Source organism: Xenopus laevis, chromosome 1S, assembly GCF_017654675.1.
Source record: "Xenopus laevis strain J_2021 chromosome 1S, Xenopus_laevis_v10.1, whole genome shotgun sequence".
Lineage (NCBI taxonomy): Eukaryota > Metazoa > Chordata > Amphibia > Anura > Pipidae > Xenopus > Xenopus laevis.
Genome location: NC_054372.1, coordinates 168,052,918 through 168,074,595, shown reverse-complemented (window position 1 = coordinate 168,074,595; position 21,678 = coordinate 168,052,918). Strand labels below are relative to the sequence as shown.

The 21,678-nt window shown below is 40.2% G+C and overlaps 1 protein-coding gene across 4 annotated transcripts in view; it reads left to right on the top strand.

Annotated features, from left to right (window-relative positions):
• The first annotated feature begins 3,912 nt into the window (after nucleotides 1-3,912).
• The window catches only part of rasa1.S (RAS p21 protein activator (GTPase activating protein) 1 S homeolog), a 61,791-nt gene continuing 44,025 nt past the window's right edge, over nucleotides 3,913-21,678 (top strand). For 3 of the 4 annotated variants that reach the window (XM_041580482.1, XM_041580481.1, XM_041580480.1), the window contains exons 1-4: nucleotides 3,913-4,462; nucleotides 14,674-14,826; nucleotides 18,456-18,591; nucleotides 19,638-19,708. In XM_041580482.1, the coding sequence (XP_041436416.1) occupies nucleotides 4,233-4,462; nucleotides 14,674-14,826; nucleotides 18,456-18,591; nucleotides 19,638-19,708 (590 nt within the window). In that variant the 5' untranslated portion in view covers nucleotides 3,913-4,232. The remainder of the gene's footprint in view (nucleotides 4,463-14,673; nucleotides 14,827-18,455; nucleotides 18,592-19,637; nucleotides 19,709-21,678) is intronic. The other variant, XM_018244393.2, reaches the window with a different exon arrangement.

Below are 21,678 nucleotides of genomic sequence, written 5' to 3'. Positions count from 1 at the left end.
CTTGTAGAATACAATGGTGTTTTATCTGTTATCTACTATGGAAACTGTGCCATTTCACCTTTTTTCAGACTGAATGGCTGCCCCCATGTCTATTCAGCAGCTTGTTTATAAAAACTATAGTAGTCTTTCTGAAGCAAACACACCAGTTTTACAAGTGCAAGGCAACAGTACATTATAGTTTAATTACCTTAATACATTTTTAGTTTTTGGTGTTACAGTTCCTTTAAGCATTTTGGGTACTTCCACCCTTAGTCATACACCGTTGTGCCTATGACCATGAAGTGTGTAAGTACCCAAAACGGTAAGGCCTTGCTCATCTCTAATAAAAGCTTGTTATTGGAAATGTGTGCTGCTGCCCACTTTTTATCGAATGGTATAAAAGCTGAGGGAAACAAAAGATTGGGGAGCCTTTCCAGTTGGACACTCTGGTTAATCTGGTCAGGGTTGTTTTTCTTGGTTTGGCCTAGGCCCAGTACCGCCCTAGGCAACCTAGCTGACTACGCCACCCCCGCCTGGTTTGTGCATGAGTACGAGTGGTTGAATGTACATGCACAGAAAACAGGACGTGTTGAATATGCCCCACATCTAGAAGTGCTCGACACCTCTCTACCTTTGCACCCTAGGCATGTGCCTCTTCTGCCTACCCCTATTTCCGGCACTGCCTAGGCCCAATTCCATTAAAGGACACGAAAGCTAAAACATAAGTTATGCTCTTTGATAAGTCTGGCAGACTAATCACTTACATTGCGTAGTAAATCCTGTGTCCCTGGTGTCCAGATGAGAATGTGGGCACAGGACACCAGTGATGTCACAGAAAAATCCTTGAGCTTTCTCCAGGCTGTCTGAGGCAGTCTTGAGTCGCATTGGGCTAAATTTGCTTCTACTGTTCATGCTTCAGGGCTGCAGCGTTCCTCCCATCTTCTATGATGCGCTTGCAAATAGATCTACCCACACATCATCATTGACCCCTGTAAACTCTCCCCCAGCCAATCAGATTAAAAGTGTTCCTTCTGAGTCATTCAGGGAACAGCTAACTGGCATCCAGCGCTCAGGGTCGGACTGGCCCGGCGGGACGCCATGGAAAAATCTGGTGGGCCCCTGCCCGCCTCTCAGGATCTCCAGGGCCTGAAAAAAAAAACAATTTGTAAAGCGCACAGCGCTGTTTGGCTCCGTGCGCCGTCAAGTATGGAGGCAAAGGGGTCCGGAGGGGGACCCTGGACAGCGGTCCCGGTGGGTCCTTGGCCCCCCAGTCCGACCCTGCCATTGTTTCTTAAAGGGGTTGTTCACCTTCCAAACATTTTTTTCATTTCAATTGTTTTCAGATTGTTCACCAGAAATAAAGACTTAATTTTGCAACATTTAGTTGATACACTTTTCAGCAAAATCTCTGGAATATTAGCAACTATTGTATCAATTCTAACAGCTGCCTGTAATGAAACCCATGGATTCTGCTCAGCAGAAATAAAGATAAGAAATATATCAACTAAATGCATCAATTTAGCGGGTCGACAACCCCCCTCCCAGAGCTGCTTTAGAAGGTAAAAAATTAGACTCACACATCAATATTAGAAGAACGGTTACGCATAGAAAACAGAAAGTAATTGGAAAAAGTCTTTATTTCTGATGAACTAGCTGAAAACAAAAAGGTTTGAAAGGTGAACAACCCCTTTAATCAATCTACTGTGAGGCACTAAACAACTTCATTTATTTAATTACTGGATACACTCTCTTGGGGTCAATAATTGATACTGGCTGAAGGCCGGAAGGGAAGACTTTAGTAAGATGACGGCTCGTTAGCGTCAGCAGCCTGCAACTTCGGCGCTTAGTTTTATTACAAAAAGAAGCATGATTTCAAAAAAATAAACATGGCGAGGCGATTTTGGAGGGTGTATGAGGACTATAAAACGATAAAACAAGTACGTTTTGCCTTTCGTTCTCCTTTAAAAAGGAAATTTTAATGCTACATACTATTCAAAAAAATTGTGTACTTCCAATTACTTGGAAATATATTGGGCAGGGCCTTGTTATGTTTCAGCATGGCAGCGCCCTGTTTACTCAGTTTTGTGTGAAAACCTTGACTGGTCTGCACAAAGCCTCAACCTGAACAGTAACGGACACTGTCAGAATTAACTATAATTAATACCCAGACTGAGGGGCACATTTACTATGGGTCGAATATCGAAGTTAAAGGATTTACCGCATTTTGTTCGATCGAACGAGCGAAGGAAAAATCTTTTGATCGAACAATGAAATCCTTCGGATCGAACTTTTCGAAGGATTTTAATCCATCGATCGTACGATTTTCCTTCGATCAGAAATTGCCTAGAAAGCCTATGGGGAAGGTCGCCATAGGCTAACATTGGTGCTCGGTAGGTTTTAGCTGGCGAAGTAGGTAGTCGAAGTTTTTTTTAAAGAGACAGTACTTTGATCGAATGGTCGAATATTCGAACGATTTTTAGTTCGAATTGTTCGATTCGAATTCGAAGTAGCCAATTCTCTGGTTGAAGTAGCCAAAAAAAACTTCGAAATTCGAAGTATTTTTCATTCTAATCCTTCACTCGAGCTAAGTAAATGTGCCTCTGAGAGTCCTGCAGCGGGTCGGGTACCCGCGGGTTGATTGTGGAAGTTCTAGGTGCGGGTATAGACGCAGGTCGGCGGTTCTGCGGGTTGGGCCGCGGGTTTTCTCAATATTGATATTCACTTCTTTTTTCTGGTCACGTCCACTTCCGATGACGTCACTTCTGGTTTACAATGACAGAGACTTCCTGATTCTTGGTGGTCAGCGGGTCGCCGGTCTGGGTTGCGGATAAGGTACTTGCGGGTCGAGGGTAAGAAGGAGGGTTGCAGGTACAGGTCGGGTCCCAAAAAACGGACCCGCGCAGGACTCTACCCAGTCTCACTGATTCTCGTGTATGAATGGTTGCAAATTCCTGCATTCAAGTTCAAAAATTTAGTGGAAAGCAATACCAGAAGAATGGAGGCTTTTAAAACAGGAAAGGGGGGCTCAATGACTATGGCTATGGAATTAAAACATTCACTATTCACATATGGATGTTGTGTTCCAGTAAATGTGTATCTAATGTGAATGACTATTGTACAACTTGTGTACAAGCATTTGGACTTATTGGCAAATAAGTAAAATGTCTTTTACTACAAATCTACTGGTGTTAAATGGAAGCTTAGCATTAAGGCAATGTATGCCCTGACCTCTATATTTACATGTGTTTGAGAGAAACCACATAAGTACAGTTCTGCTCTGATGCTTCCGTAGGGTCCGAATGTTATTTCATTATTTGCATTCTTCTACTGCCCCTTTCCAGCTTTAAAATGGGAGTCGCTGACCATACAAGCCAAACACATGTTGCCCCGTGAGACTACAATTCTACTGTTATTTTTTATCACTTAGTTCCTATTTAGACTCTCTCCTCTTCTTCTTTCAGTCTCTTTCACACAATTGCCTGGTTACTAGGGTAAACAAGACCCTAGCAACCAGAGAGGCTGAAATTCCAAACTGGAGACCTGCTGAACAAAACGCTAATAACTAAAAAAAAAACCTCAGACATTAAAAAAAAAAATGAATACTAATTACAAACTGAATATCAATGTGTACATCATACTAAAAGTTCACTTAAAGGAGAACTCCCCCTTTAACCCAGTGCGGCTGATAGAATTCACCAGTATAACCACAAGTGTAAAGAATCAAAGTGGAAATCTACGGAGGCCAATGGCAAGTTATGGGGACACGTGCTGCCTGTGGGTCCCCAGCCGAAAATAGCCGGACTCAGACAGAACGTACGTTAACGTGCGGCAGAATTCTCATTAGACAACCACACCCAGCGTCCCTCGTCTGCCAGGGGCTTGGAGGCCTCAGAGGGCAGTCTGCACATCCCCGCAGTATGATCACATTCACCCACGCAGACACTCAGAGACGGGCGCGCGCTCGTTCGCTGGGAGCCAACCAGCTTGAGCTCTCGCGGAAGCGTCGCGTGATGGGCTGGATGCTTGGCTTGTGCGCGCTCCACCCCCTCCGCCGGAGGCAGCTCGGTGGTCTGAACCCAGTTTAAGTGACAACAGTCGGAAAGCGGCGGGGAAGGTGCCACTGATCTGAGCGCTGGCTGGTGTATAGACTGCCGGGCGGAAGTGACCCCGCTGCGTTCACTGGCTCCCGGGGAAGGCGCACAGTAACCTATCGCCTTGCACTTCCGCCAGCAGCGCAGTGTGAGCGCGGAGGTATGTCTGCAGCTCCAAGTCCCCTCGGCCCAGTGACAGGAGGTGGCGAGGCGACACTGGCAGCCTCTAGTCCGCCCATGTTGTCCAGATCGTGCGAGGTATTCCCTCCTTTGCCGCCACTCCCTCTCATGTCCGGGATACTGGGCCCAGTAGATGAGGCGGATTCCGTGGATGGACCGGAGTATGAAGAGGAGGAGGTGGAGATCCCACTCAGTGCGCCACCGACCAACCAGTGAGTACCCCAATACTTCAGCACTACAATGTGGTGAACTAATTCACTTGCCTCTGCTGTCCCAGTCACTTGCTGTACAACTTCTCTCCCAGCCCCCCCCACCAATCAGATACTGCTCCGTTTTCTTTCCTTTTTGCCCTGTTTTCACCTTCTCCCACTTTGTGTTTATCCAGCTTCTTCTGCTCGCACCCCATATCCTAATGCCTCACTTTCCTATAATGTTTCCTCCCACTCCATTCCTTTACTGTCCCACTATTCCTATCCCCCCGTATCATTCCTATACCCCGTATCATTCCTATCCCCCCGTATCATTCCTATCCCCCCGTATCATTCCTATCCCCCCGTATGATTCCTATCCCCCCGTATGATTCCTATCCCCCCGTACCATTCCTATATCCCCCGTACCATCCCTATATCCCCCGTACCATCCCTATACCCCCCGTACCATCCCTATACCCCCGTACCATCCCTATACCCCCGTACCATCCCTATACCCCCGTGCCATCCCTATACCCCCGTGCCATCCCTATACCCCCGTACCATCCCATATACCCCCGTACCATCCCATATACCCCCGTACCATTTCTCCTCCCATACCTCTCCATCTTGTAGCCCAGTTTATTGTGGGTCTGTTTATCAAGCTGTGTAAAGACAGTTGCATTTTGGGTGTTTTTGCAAAACAGTTTCCAGTTCTGCAAGCTGGCAGAAAAATGATAGAAATTGCTCTTCTGTTGGTTTGACTGTGCCGGTGCTCACATTGGTTAGTGGGTCAACAACAAGAGCCAACCAACACCCCACCGTAATTCACACTCTCCCAACCCAGTAAGCCATTATTATTATTAACATGCCTGCTCCCTACATGCCCATCTGTTTAACAGGTGCAAGTACAGTAGAACCCCCATTCTGAGTTTTTTCAGGGGACCAGAAAAAAACTGTGTAAAATAAGAGAAACATAATCTATATTGGTAGAACATCAAAAACAGTGTAAAATTAAGTAAAATGTAAACTTGAGGTTTCACGGTATATAAATAAGTCATAGGAATTCAGGACACGCTGACTTTGGGTGTGCCATGGGCAGAATTAAGCCTGTTGCCTGCTAAAGATGTGTGTTGCCAGCCCAAACCTGCCACAGATGTGGGTTTCAGGCTGACCAACAGTGGGTAGGCAAATAGCTCTCCGAAACGTTGCAGTCAGTAATGAGGATCGGCATAGTTTTACACTGCAGTTTTATATCGGGCTACCAAATTGCCTAAAATCAATACACAGCTTGATAAATATGCTAGTGTATGTGCCAGTTCGCAGTTCTGCATTTGTGCATAAATATGTTGCACTGAGTGGCAACGCCTGGTATTCAGACAGTGATGTGATGTATTTGAACACTATTTTTTTGCACAGCTTGAAAAATAGGTACCTCTGTATATTTACAACTGTTTATTCCAACACCTCCTCCCACTTCATTAATTAGTTACTCTTTTTCCCATTCATGTTGCCTGATGATAGGGATTATTATTACAGATTTTTTCGAAATTTTGATTATAATGGAGTTTATGAGAGACATCCATTCTGTAATTTGGAACTTTCTCGATAACGAGTTTCCGGATAATAAATATATATATATATATACAGTTTCCCCAACATAAATCTTGCCACATGGGCACACGATAGCATATACCACATATTGGGACAAACAGGTATGGTATCCCCTAATCTGTATAGTCTCGCCAGTGCTTGGATGTACAAAAGTTTTTCCCTTTATCACATATTTACATTGTATACAATTTAAACATTGGTACATACCCGTATTTCTGGCACCAAGAAATGTATTACTTTGAGTATCTCCCTTTTGAACTAGGGATCTAGATACTTTAGATCCAATAGTGGTACCCTTTTTGTATGATATCAGTGGAGGGGAAGCAAATTCCCCCACCATAGGGTATGCCCTACGTAGTATGTACCAATGTTTACGTAGAATGGTATTAACCTGCTTGCTCAATGGTCCATATTGGGTCACAAAGGTGATCCTAGACCCCTTTGTTTTCTTAACCTTTCTGTGATCAATGATTTTTTCTGCCCTGTCTAATACCCTAGATGGATATCCCCTCTGTTTAAATTTAGTTCTCATTTGTTTAGTTTGAAATTCTCTCATCATAGGATCACTTACTAGTCTACGCACCCGAGTGAGTTGACTAATAGGGATTGACTGTTTAGTGTGTAAGGGGTGATTACTTGCAAAGTGGAGTATCTGGTTTCGTTCAGTGGGCTTAGAGTATAATTTAGTTTGTAAACCTCTCTCCCTGTAAATTAGAATATCCAAAAATGACACTTCTTTATGATCACAAATTCTGGAAAATTTGATGGAGGAATGAAAACCATTGAGTCGTTCGTGGAACCGCGATAGGGAGCCCATGTCACCCCGCCATATAACGAAAATATCGTCGATATATCTCCACCAAGCTACACAATGTGCCCGGTACAGATCATCACGATATACGTATAGTTCTTCAAGCCAAACCATAAAGGTATTGGCGTATGAGGGGGCGACATTGATCCCATCGCGGTCCCACGCAACTGTAGATAAAATACTTCCTGAAAAACGAAGTAATTCATCCTCAATATGATTTCTAGTGCCTCCAGAAAAAAATTAATTTGCATATCCTGATATTGTTCACTCCCACGTAACAACCATTCACAGGCTTTTAAACCGTCATTATGCGGTATCGAAGTGTACAAACTGGACACATCAAATGTGGCCAGTATGACATCTTCTTCATCTTGTATTTTTAGACTATCCAGTCTTTCCAAAAAGTGACCACTATCTCTCACAAATGAGAGAGTGGTTGTTACCAAAGGTCCAAGAATCTTGTCCAAAAAAATGGCCAACGGACAGAAAATTGAATTAATGCCCGATACGATCGGGCGGCCAGGAGGATGGACAGGATCCTTATGGACCTTGGGCAGTGTATATAGAGTTGGTGTACGTGGAAATGTAACAGTAAGGTATGTCTTTAATTCATCAGAAATCACATTGTTATTTACCATATTGGTTAACATATGATCTATTTTTTTGGAAATTTCTGCAATGGGATCCCCATCTAGCCGCCTATAGACTGCCCCATCTGACAATTGGCCCAGAATCTCACCAATATAGTAATCAGTATCCATGATTACGATCGCACCCCCCTTATCAGAGGGTTTGATAGTAATCATGTTGTTTTCTTTCAAACTGTGTATTGCATCCCTTTCTATTTTTGTTAGGTTAGGTATCACACTAGGAGAATCTAGCCCTTGTTGATACACCTGTTCAAGATCCTGCTGGATGTTGTTAATATATGTCTCCACAGCAGGGTAGGTAGTTGGGGGAACAAATCTACTTTTGCTGCGGAGACCAAATTGTTTCGAAGTAAGTAAAGCAGTCTCACCATCCTCGAGTGCGTGTGTGTCTCTGTTATCCATAGTAGAAAAATGTACCTTTAATCGCAATGTCCGATAGAGCCTATACAGATCAATATCCATCTGAAAACGATCCACCGAAGAAGTCAAACAGAAATTCAGGCCTTTACCCAAGACCTTCACCTGTGGATCTGTTAGCTGGAAAGAAGGAATATTAAATACTACTTGGTGGTCTCTTTCTTGCCCTGTCGACTCCTTGTGGATATCGGTTTCTTTTTGATTGTGCCCGTGTTTTCTGCCGCCTCTACGTCCCCTTGGACGTCTAAAAAATGGCGTGTATGTGTGTTGGTATTCTCCCGTGGTTCTTCCATCCTAGATGATCTTTCCATATTCCGCGGTACACTTAAACTCCGTGCCCCATCTCTCCCATTGCCATCTAGCCGGTTCCAAAAATATACTCGTCCTCTCTCATAATCAACTGTATCACGATCGTATTTTTGTCTTTTTTGCTTTTCATTATCCTGTTTATACTTATCAAGTTTGATCTGTATCTGTTCCTTTAATTCAGAAAGCTCCTGTGCATTAGTTCCTGCCGACAATTGATCGCTGATTTTTTGTATCTCATTATGAACAACTTTCAACTCCTTTGTAATAAATTCAACAGTCAAAGTCATGATATCATAGGAGCACTTATTTAAAATTTGCGCAAATCTCAAACGGAACTCCTCATTACCTGCAAATAATGTAGGGCGAAGAGAAATCCGTAAGCCACGAGGGATGCGCTTGTTCATGAAATACTCAGCCAGCGTCTCGGCGTGCAGTTCAAGATCTATCGCCCGACGGTTGAGTCCCTCCAGTTTTCTCTGTAGTTGTAAGGATACTGGGACCCGTAAAAACCCGGCCGACTGTGCAAACGCAGCCACGATCTCCTCTGCTTGTGCTTCAGTATAACTGAATACTTCCCGATCCAGGTGCTGTGGTGACGCCATATTAACCACTTGCACTCCCGGACTAAATTGAATTGAAATAACAACTGCTGGTGCACGTTACTCCCGGCAATATATATATAATACAAATGCTAGTAACAGCACTCACGCTTTGCAGTATCTTTGCGGTGCACGTCCCATGAGGTCTCCGGTCAGTCCTCCATAATATATATAGTTCGATAAAGAAACAGCACTCGCCATAAATGCTCAATATTTTGTATTAAATAGTAAAACAGTTACATCACCATATATGTGCACATACATAGAAGCGACGTTTCGATCCAAAAAGGCTCTTTCACAAGCCATGTGAAACAATGGTGTAAAAGTGCATACAAAGTCCATAGCGTCCTTTATAGTCCAGCAGGGGAAGTGACATAGTGCATTCTTGTTCATACTCTCTATAGGGATTCCACCCTGTAACCTGCATAAAATGTACATAGCCTTACAAATGTATATATACATAGGCAATTACTGAACACATCTTTTCTGATATCCTTCAATTATCAAAGAAACAGATATAGATCATAGTCTCTATTAAGACCATGTGGGTGGAGTGAATTTAATTTATTAATCCACCAAACTTCCCTTTGTTTTAATCTCAGTTCCCGATCCCCTCCTCTCTTAAGTGGAGGTACAGTTTCCAACACCATGAATCGTAACTGGTCGACCGTATGGCCAAATTCCTTAAAATGTCTAGAAAGTGGCAACGCCAAATTGCCTGATTTAATGGTAGATTTATGTTGCGAAATCCGTGACTATATATATATATATATATATATATATATATATATATATATATATATATATATATATATATATATATATATATATATATATATATATATATATATATGTCAGACCTGAGAGTGCGATCCTTCGATGGGACTAGATTTATGCTTTGGATTCTTTGCACCCAGGCATTATTGACCCGTTACATGAGTTGTGCTGGCACCGCACTGTTTTTAAATATATATTATATTATATATATATATATATATATATATATATATATATATATATATATATATATATATATATGTGTATATATATATATATATGTATATATATATAATATATATAATCCAAAGGGCTACCAGCACTCACAACAAAATCAATTTGCATGCCTGGGTGCAGAAACATCAATATTTACATTACATTAATTTATTAGTATGGCGCTCCCCACGCCCTTAAAAAATGTGTTGAGAACCCTCTTTGTTAGTATGCTATAATAAACTTAATGGGTCATGCTGGAAATAGAATGTGCCAGAAATATCCTACACTGTTATTGTTAGTCGGGGGATTCAATTGACCGCATCTACTTACAATGACCATAGGGCCATACTAATAAATTAATGGAGCAGCCAGGGGCGTAACTATAGAGGAAGCAGACCCTGCGGCTGCAGGGGGGCCCAGGAGGTATAGGGGCCCCATGAGGCTTTCCTTCATATACAATTTCAATAAATATTGATAAAACAGGACAACATCTGGATATGTTGGGGGCCCTAAAATGAATTTGCTGTGGGGCCCAGTAACATATAGTTATGCCACTGGGAGCAGCCTGCAATGGGTTAATCCAATGGATCGAAATAACTGAGGAAGTGTACAAATCACTATATATTTAGCCTTTTAAAGCAGCTGACAGCCTCAGATATATTTAATAGATGGAACTTATCTGCTCAAGAGTTTTACATAGTAGCAATATTTAGTAATTTATGTGTAACTTGTTATTAATAATTAGATACAAACATGCTACGTTGGACTTTGTTTTTAACCATTTATGTTCTTTATATGTATTGTTGTTGATGGATTCTTTTGTGGGGTATTTGTTTGCTGAGGTATGTGTAACTAGGGGGTTAATGTATTTTAACTTAACTGACACATCATTGTGACACTGATGGTTTCCCGCCAAAAGTGTAGATTTAAGTAGGGAAAAAATGTATATGACGCCCATAGACTTTAATTGGCGTCAGCGGCATTTCGACGGCGGCAAATTTTTGGCAAAACTAAAAGGCCCATCGCTAGATTTAAGGCATACTTACAATGTTTCAGCACTTTGAGAAAGGCCTTGGATAGGGCCGAAACTTCAGATTGAAGTTCTGTTAATAAATTATTTTATAAGTCCTGAGAGTGCGGATCCTTCATGAAGTATGATATATATATATGTATATGCAAAAGGGGCACCTGTTGCCACCCCTACACTCACATCTAGCATACAGATATAGGTGGCCATATTTGGTAGTATTTACAAAAAAAAAATAAAGTGCTAAAAAATTACCAGGATCAACTTTTTTGTCCCTAGTAAAAATACAGCACTGGTCTCTATCACATTCCCTCAGGATATAAGGGTCAGTTTCACCAGGAGCCAGTTAACCTGCGTGTATGTTCTTAGAGTATTGGAGAAAACCCGCACGATACAGTGAGAATATACAAACCAACATCTACTAAGATTCTAACAAATGCTTGTGGTTTACCATACTCCATAGCATATATGTAATAGAACAGATTTCCCAGTATATATAAAGGAGAACTAAAGTTTACCAAAGTAGTAGGATATAAATTCTATACATTATGTTTTAGGGTTCTGTATCAACCCAAGATAAGTGCAGCCTTTTAGGAATGCAGATCTGTGCCTCCAAAGATGCCCCAGTAGCTCCCCATCTTCTTTTCTGCTGATTAACTGCACATGCTCTGTGCTGCTGTCACTTACTGAGTTTAGGGATGACTCAAAATATACAGTACACACAGGGGCACATTTACTATTGGTCGAATATCGAGGGTTATTCAACCCTCGAAGTAAAATCCTTCGACTATCGAAGTCGAAAGTTTTAACGCAAATGCTTCGATAGAACAATCGAAGGACAAATCGTTCAATCGAACGATTAAATCCTTCGAATCGAACGATTTGAAGGATTTTAATCCATCGATCAAACCATTTTCCTTCGATCAAAAAAAGCATAGAAAGCTTATGGGGAAGGTCCCCATCGGCTAACATTGGTGCTCGGTAGGTTTTAGGGGGCGAAGTAGGTAGTCAAAGTTTTTTTTAAAGAGACAGTACTTCGACTATCGAATAGTCGACCGATTTTTAGTTCGAATCGTTCGATTCGAAGTAGCCAAAAAAAAAACTTCGAAATTCGACGTTTTTATCATTCTAATCCTTCACTTGAGCTTAGTAAATGTGCCCCATAGAGTATGAATGTCACAATATAAGGCTGATTAGTAATTAAAACAGATATATACTAGAAATCAGTGCATTTAGCATCAGAATGTAATAATCAGCCCTGTAGCATCAACTTATAATACAGGCCAACCTCTTTTTTAGTTTGAAAATTTGAGACGAACAGCTACTCAGACTCACAATATACAGAGAATATAGAATATTAATGTCTCCATACAAGGCTGGTTAATATTTAATTCAGATTCTCATTAAATGAATAGTTAGATAGACTGTGCAAATTAAAAAATGTTTCTAATATAGTTAGTTAGACAAAAAATGTAATGTATTAAGGCTGGAGTGACTGGATGTCTTACCATAATAGCCAGAACACTACTTCCTGCTTTTCAGCTCTATAACTGAGTCAGTGATTGGTTACTGGTAACCAATCAGTGGAAAGCAATAGAGCTGAAAAGCAGGAAGTAGTGTTCTGGCTATTGTGTTACACATCCGGTCACTCCAGCCTTTATACATTACGTTTTTGGCTAACTTACTATATCAGAAATGATTTTTTTATTTTACACAGCCTATTTATTTACCCAGTTTTTATTTTTACACTGAACTGTTCCTTTTATAGCTGCAGGCCAAATGCATTTAATTAATTTACAGGAGGTACAAAGTGGATAATAGATTCTGTGCTATTTGTTGGTATAGTAGTTCTCATCCTGAGTTTCCAGCTACAATTGCGACCGTAAGGCAAGATAGTATGACCATATCATGCATTTTTGTTACGGTAATACAAACACAGAACATATGATAGCACACACATAGTAGATGTGTTTGTGTGGCTTTTAGAATTACTGACAGGATGTGGTTTTTACCGCATATTGCCAGTGGGAGACTTTATACGTTTATTCTCCTTTGTTTAAAGCCGCAAAAGCTTCCCCAGTACTACATGACAACATAGACCAAAACTTTCTCAACTTCATTTATCACTTTAATCTTTGTACAGCACGCTTCAAGCTTTGTGTTCCCTAATGCTGGTGCGCCCAAATTGGGCGCCGAACCCTATCTACTCCCTCCCCGACCCCTCTGAACCCCCCCCCGTCCTTGGAAAAATGTTTTACTCTTTTTTGGTCCCCGGCCAAAAAAAGGTTGGGGACACCTGGTATAAATGTCTCTGTATAAGCACATATTAACTTGTATAGCCGTACTTTATGGCACAGAGAATAGATCAGATCTATTTATTTAAGTGGCTTGCACAAGAGTTAAATGAAATGCCATCAGATGTAAAGGTTATCTTTCATTCAATAGTAGGAACATAATAGGAGAAACCATGTATGCGAAGTAGGCTTGGTCGAATTTGACCCATTTTGCTTTGCCAAAAATTCACCGCCGGCGAAATGTCGCTGACGCCCATTAACGTCTATAGGCGTCAAAATTTTTTGACGTGCGCCACCATACAAGTCTATCCACAGCGACACTAGGCGAAAAAAATTGCCTATTGTTACATCTATCATAATATTGCCTTTGAAAGCTACTTATAACTTTGCCATGACATATTTCCTCAATGCTTTTACATTACCTGTCTGATGCACCATGTTCCTGTATGAGGAGGCTGCGATATTTGTGCAGCAGGAGTCCCTTATCATAAGAAACTCTGACAGGCTGAAATGGGACAGTCAGGTTGGCAAAACAGTCATATTTAGGAACATCAACTAACAATTACTTTTAAAAACAAACCTCTCAGCCAAAAACATGGCCTATAGGTAACTTTTAGTGTACTTTTATATTTTAAAAAGTAGTTTTTTAGTGTCAGTTTACGGTAGAGACTTTGTGTTCCATTTAGTCTCTCCATTGGTTCATTCTTGACAATTTCAAATTTACATTTTAGAAGTAGACCAATTGTTGTTTCCTTTATCTTCCAAATACCTGAAACTTAGGGGAAGTCAGTGTTATTCTGTTTTGAATACTTGGGGGGGTCTCGTTAAACGAAAGGGGAAGCTTATGAAAAGTCTTTGAAAAAGCAGCTTGTGAAATACGCATTGGTAATTTTTTTTTATTTAATTATACTTTTAAAAATAGTTTTTAACAATTTGGATTATGTGATAATAATGGAGTCTAAGGGAGGCAGCCTTTCCGTAATTCGCAGTTATCTGGATAACGGGTTTCCAGATAACCATACCTGTATTTGTTTTTATACATTCTTTCTTAGAGCAACTTCTGCCAGAACTTGCTTACAAAGGTCTGAAGCAGTGTAAAATAATGGTGGCACGTCTGGCATTCAGACAACGTAAAATAAAAGACCCCTTGGTAAATTCGCCATTTGTTTACACAGATTTTTACACAGTTTTTCTGGTGATTTTCATTTTAAACAGCATGATAAATAGTCCCCTAAGGGTACCAAGGATGCAGTGTTACCTGAGTTCAGTTAGCATTTTTCTTAAACATATTCTTTCCTTTTTTAAATTATTGTTAAAAAAATTGTGGCTGTACCAACAATAACAAATGAAACCCAATATCTTTGTCGTGGAAACCTGATTTACAATAATTACCTGTAAATGTATCTTTGACGAATGAGCACATTATTTTGGAATGTCATTCAGTGGTCAGGAATACTAAGAATTCAACATGAAATGTGTGTCTTATATGTAATTATATTTATATATTTTTTTTATTTTCAGGTGGTACCATGGAAAACTGGATAGAACTATTGCAGAGGAACGCCTTTATCAAGCTGGCAGGACTGGAAGCTATCTGATTAGAGAAAGCGATCGAAGACCAGGATCATTTGTACTTTCCTTTCTTAGTAAAACCAACGTTGTTACACACTTTAGGTAAGTAAGAGGTTCAAGGCTTGTCTTGAATTAAATTTTTGTTGAACAGTTTTTGTTCTGCCTCCCTTCCTAAGCATTGAACATGTGATCTCTTTTACTCGGTGATCCCCAACCAGTAGCTCGTGAGCAACATGTTGCTCTCAGGGTCCTCAAAGCAGGTGATTATTTTTGAATTCCAAGCTTGAAAGTAAGTTTAAATTGCATGAAAACTATGTTTAGTGCCAAGTAGAGCCTCTTGTAGGCTGCCACTCCACATAAGGGCTACCAAAAAACCAATTACAGCACTTATTTTGCACTCCAATGGACTTTTTCATGCTTGTGTTGCTCCCCAAGTCTTTTTACATTTGAATGTGGCTCACAGTTTAAAAAGGTTTGGGGCCCCTTCAGGCCCGGACTGGCAATCTGTGGAGGGGCTGCTATAAGGTCCCATAGAAAGCCAGTATTTATTGGGCTGGTGGGGACTGTTTGGGCCTCTGTTCACCCGAAATGCCAGGGCCTATTTTAATTATCAGTCCGGACCTGGACCCCTTCTTTAACTCATCAAGTTGTCTTGAGATAGCAGTAACTTACAACCTCAGGGATTTCAGCAGACAGTTGAACTCAATCAGAATGATACCCTGAAGATCGTTGAGTAGTTTATTTCATACTGTGAGGATCTTGACAGCAGTGAACATCCAAATAGGTCAAAAGACTATAATGTGATCCACTCTAGCAATATACATTAATTCAAAATGGAGCCTAGCATATACTACTGGACAAGTGGAACAAACCAAACGGATAGAGATCAGAGGGGATAACAGGAGGGTAGTTGGGACAACACAAGGAAAGCAAACCATGAAGCAAATTATGCATGTGTAACATGAAAGTTTCACCTACCTGCTTATATTGAGGACAGCAAAGTTTTAAATAATTACATTATGATCTTATGACTGTACATCTAATGGTCCTGACAGGCGAAGAAAGTAGTCGACTTGTGATTAATCTCCTCTAACATGGACGACTTATCTCCTACAAATGCTTTCCCTCTGGCAATAATGTGAATCGGCAGTAGGAAAATATACAAGCCTTTGGCTTTCCAAAGTTGCATCACAATGAAACTTCAGGTGACTTCTGAAAGCCAAAGTGGCTCGTATGAGCTATTCACATTATTGCTGGAGAGAAAGCATGCGGACAAGACCTAAGAACTTTTTGTATTCATTCATCTCAGTACCAAGTGTGCTTAGAAATAGCTTGTAACCCCCTGCAGCATTAAGCTTATTCAAAACATAATGGTTAACAGAGAGCCTACTGCCAAATGTTTTACAAACCACAGCAAATGCGAATGAAATCGAACGGTATGACTTCCTTCATCTAACATTTATGTTTATGGCAATTGTCTGCCTGTTTATCTATTTTTAGAAAACTGTGATCAAATTACTACACTCAAGAACACAAAATGCCCCCATGCATTTTGTTTGACTGGATGTTTCCCTTTCATCCAGATTTCAGGCTGTCTTGTATGATATTGTGTTGAAAATCAGTGATTATAAGTTTATTGATCTCGTATACAAATTTATTGAAATATTGAAAGTTTGGCAGTAAATATTCTGTGCCATTTGATTTCTTCTTGTGGTACATTATGAGATTGAGATCAGCCTTTTAGTTTAAAGGGGAGGTTCACCTTTATAGTAACTTTTATTATGTTAGAGAACGGCCAATTCTAAGCAGCTTTTCAATTGTTTTTCATTATTTATTTTTTATAGTTAGTCGTATAGTTATTTGCCGTTTTCTTCTGACTCTGCAGCTTTCAAGTGGGCGTCGTTGACTCCCTTCTAAAAAACAAATGCTCTGTAAAACAAATGTATTGTTACTTTGTATTACTGATTTTTCTATGCAGGACCTCTCCTTTTTATATTCCAGTCTCTTATTCAAATCAATGCATGGTTGCTAGGGTAAATTCGACCCTAGTTACCAGATTGCTTAAAGAGATACTGACACTAGAAAATTGACTTTGCATTCTTCTTATAGAAGAAGCCCAATGCTTTTACTTTACCTGTCTGACTCCCTATGATCAGGGGCGATCCTGGCCCCTCCGCTGCCTGAGGCAGCAGCAGTTGCTGCTTCCCCCCCCCCTCCCCCGGTAATTCGCTCTTAAAGTACCAGGAGCAGCATTTTTGCTGCCCCTGGTACCTAGTGGGGCGCTGCCGCCTGAGACGACAGCCTCAATTTGCCTCATTGGCGAAGCAACCCTGCCTGTGATCGCCTATGAGGGACAGTCAGGTTGGCAAAACAGTCAGGTTTAGGAACTTCAATGAACAATTACTTACAAAAACAAACCTCTCCGTAAAAAACAATCAACATGACCTATAGGTAACTTTTAATGTACATTCATATTTTAGTAGTTTTTTAGTGTCAGTATCACTTTAAAGTGATACACTGAAATCCATTTCTCAAAAGAGCAAACAGATTTTTTTATATTCAATTTTGAAATCTGACATGGGGCTAGACATATTGTCAAGTCATGTGACTTGTGCTCTGAAAAACTTCAATCACTCTTTACTGCTGTACTGCAAGTAAAGTTGGCCATAGACCCAAAGATCCGCTCGTTTGGCGACATCGCCAAACGAGCGGATCTTTCCCCGATATGCCACTAAACATGCGTGGCTATATCAGGGGTAATTCGAGCGTTCGGCCGTATGGCCGAACGATCGAATTACGATACGCCAAGCGGCTCCGACGGGTCGGTCGGGTAAAAATCCAACCTTCCCGATCGATATCGTGGCCAGATATCGATCGGGAAGACCCGTCGGAAGCCCCCATACACGGGCAGATAAGCTGTGAAATCGGCCCAAACGACCGATATCGGCAGCTTTATCTGCCCGTGTATGGCCACCTTTAGTGATATCACCCCTCCCTTTTCCCCCCCAGCAGCCAAACAAAAGAACAATGGGAAGGTAACCAGATAGCAGCTCCCTAACACAAGATAACAGCTGCCTGGTAGATCTAAGAACAACACTCAATAGTAAAAACCCATGTCCCACTGAGACTCCTTCAGTTACATTGAGAAGGAAAAACAGCAGCCTGCCAGAAAGCATTTCTCTCCTAAAGTGCAGGCACAAGTCACATGACCATGGGCAGCTGGGAAATTGACAAAATGTCTAGCCAGATGTCAGATTTCAGAATTGAATATAAAAAAATCTGTTTGCTCTTTTGAGAAATGGATTTCAGTGCAGAATTCTGCTGGAGTAGCACTATTAACTGATTCATTTTGAAAAAAAACAAGTTTTCCGATGACAGGACCCCTTTAAGATGCAAATTGAAGAGCTGCTGAATAAAAAGTTAAATAACTCAAAAACCTTCAATAATAAAAAAAGAAAACCAACTGCAAATTGTCCCAGAATATCCCTCTCTACATCATTCTAAAAGTGATCTCAAAGGTAAGCAACCCATTTAATGTGTTACTCCAACCATTAAAAGTCCAGCAGAAAACAGTTGTTAATTTTTTCTCTGGTTACATCATGGATGTAACTGACTTGAAATAATCTGCCATTTGAAATTAGCCTTTCATATAAATTAATAAAAACATGATTATACATCATAGTCATGATATATTTTAGTTTTATATTAACGCATTATGGTTTTTTTTGCAGGATAATTGCCATGTGTGGTGACTTCTATATTGGTGGAAGAAGATTTTCATCACTATCGGACCTTATCGGATACTATAGTCATGTTTCATGTTTACTGAAAGAAGAAAAGCTACTGTTTCCTGTTGCCCCACCAGAAGTTAGTAGTTATTAATTTAGTTAAATGTAAAGAGCCTCTGAGACATGTTCTATAGGTATGGGACCTGTTATCTGGAAACCCGTTATCCAGAAAGCTCTGAATTACGGAAAGGCTGTCTCCCATAGACTCCATTTTATCCAAATAATCAAAAATAACCATTTTATCCAAATAATCAAAAATAATGAAATCAAATAATCAAAAATGATTTCCTTTTTCTATGTAATAAATAGAGAAAAGGGATCTAGAATAAAATTTGCCAGAACAAAATTTTTAACTTGCAGCACATTAGCCATATCTAAGCCAAATCTAACTTCAGTATGTGTCATGGGAATATCAGATTATAATTATATTTTCTATATGTGAATGTATGTTTATCAGTTTTTTTTAAGCTCAGTTGAAATCTGGTAGGAACATTTTCTTGAGATCATATTTTTCATTGATGCTTGCAATTAAAAAAATGAATCATTGACCTTAATTAGGTCTTGGTTAACCATTGCCACAATAAATCACTTACTATATGATGAGGACTTTTTAATCTTGTTTTGCCCATTTAAATCCCTAGCCTGCAAATTCTGCCTGGAGACAACATTTAATAAATATTAGGGTTGTAGCACAAATACATTTTTAATCAGGAGGGTCTTTTTAGAATTGTTGCTTTTTTGGTGACTTGGAAGCTTGCTACTAAGCAAGTAGTATTTTTATTAACATGTATTCATAAGGCATTAAATATTTTGCAGTACTGTACAATAAAAAGGTGTATACACCAAGATTGCATACAAAACCTGGTTGATACAGTGGGTAGATGACCATGTGCAATACAGTTTACAAAAAAACACTGACATAAACATTACTTATTGTACAAAGACAGTGTGCAACAGGATATTTCATTTTCCTAATGGGATGTGGCTGGTAAAGCTTTTTGATTCCATTGTTGAGAGACCAAAGTGATAAAAATATATTGTGTGTTTTTGATACTGGCTTTTTAACTCCTTTAGTAATTATCTACAAACATTACACTTGCTGTAAACGTTTTTTGTTTTTTTTAGCCTGTTGAAGACAGGAGGAGAGTACGCGCTATCCTTCCTTACACCAAAGTGCCAGATACAGATGAAATCAGGTAATCTTTGTATAATTTTTGTTACTTTTAACCAACAGTCATGAAAGCTATTTCCATGCCTTAAATGCAAATTTGTTTTCTTTGGGGAAAAAAAGGAATTGGACTACCTTCACCTTCCATGCTCAAACCATTAAAAACTTTTAGACAGCCGTTTGGTATACCGGTAATTAAACATAACATGTCATAAAAGCTATAGATGCCCCTGCACATTTTATTCAGCTTTTTACTCGGTGCTGAACACTCCCTTCTCTATTTCATAATAGAAGCAGAAAGGGTGCTGAAGGTAAAAATCACAATTTTATAGAAACTTTGCTTGTTTGTTTTCATCTGCCAGTACCTTTACTTGCTTCTCTGTATGTTTGTATGACAGTTGGCAGTTAAATGCCTAAATGGTGCACAGTGTAAAAGTACAGCATCAGCAGAAGTCGTAAATCTTGATAATAAGAATCCAATTAAACAGTCAAACCCAGTTGAAAACATTACACTTATTTAATGAGGAAAATTATCCAAAGCTTTATGTTTTTGTCTAATTTTCTAATGGGGTTCTCATTCTTTTGTTTTATCACGTAAAGGAGAAACAACCCTTAATAAAAAAAAAAACCCTACTCCCCCCTACCCCACATAGACCCTCCTCCCCCCAGCCTAGCTGCCCCCCGGGCAAATGCCCCTATCTCTTTACTTACCCCTCCGTGCAGATTCTGTCCAGCGGAGTTCACGGCAGCCATCTTCTTCTCTTGGGTAATCTTCGGAATGAGACCGGTGAAGTGGCACATGTGCAGCTGAAGAAATTTGCGACAACTGCGCATGCTCCGAAACTCACGAAAATTGCCGAAGTGCCAGTCTCATTCCAGCTGAAGATGACGCCCGTGAACTCCGCTGGTCAAAATGTGTACGGAGGGGAAAGTAAAGAGTAGGGATGCACCAAAACCACTATTTTGGATTCAGCTGAACCCCCCCGAATCCTTCGCGAAAGATTTTGCCAAATACCGAACCAAATCCTATTTTACATATGCACATTAGTAGTGAGAAGGAAAAACATTTTTTACTTACTTGTTTTGTTATAAAAAGTCTCGCGATTTCCATCCCCGCCCCTAATTTGCATATGCAAATTCCATTCGGCTGGGCAGAAGGATTCAGCCGAATCTTGCTGAAAAAGGCCAAATCCTGAACCAAATCCTGTGCATCCCTAGTAAAGAGTTTGGGGCATTCGCCCGTGTGACGGGGGGTCGCTAGGCTGGGGGGGAGGAAGAGGGAGGGGGGTCTATGTAGAGTAGGGGGGTAGGATTTTTTTTTTTTAAGGCTCTATTTTTCCTTTAAATGAAAAAACGATTGTAGTTTAGGTCACATTTTATGCAGGAATATTACATTTTAAGTGCCACTGTACGGCTGAGACCTTAGTTTGCAGAGTGCAGTTATGATATTATTAAAGTACAAATGGTTCAAAGGGAGCACACCCAGTAATAGTAAAGCGAGGTGCAATCCTAGAGGAACTCCCCAACAGAGCTACCACAACATAATATACAAAAAAGGATCGCACACAAGGTTACAAAAATGTATTAAATAAATAAATCAAGCAATGGCTCTAGGAGTTGGCCCAAATAAATCAAGCAATGGCCCCAAGAGGTGGCCCTACGCGTTTCGACCAATAAGATCTTCATCAGAGGCAAAAACAGAAAACGCACTAAAAAAAGACTAAAGACGCAAAAATAAAAGAAAAAAAGATATTAGGAGAATGGAAAAGCAAAAAATGTGGAAGTAGAATGAGAAAATGGGATTGTTGTTGAAGGGGAGAGCATATAGAAATAATAGGGTAAGGGGTAGTAATATTTAGTAGAGCACAGAAGGTAAAGAATATGTTGAAACATTACCAAAGGAGAGAAATGGACCGTAGAAAGTGTATGTCAAGTTAAGTCAAGGGTGAGTTTATTGTAATTTCATCCATATACGTTTGTACAGTACACAGTGAAACA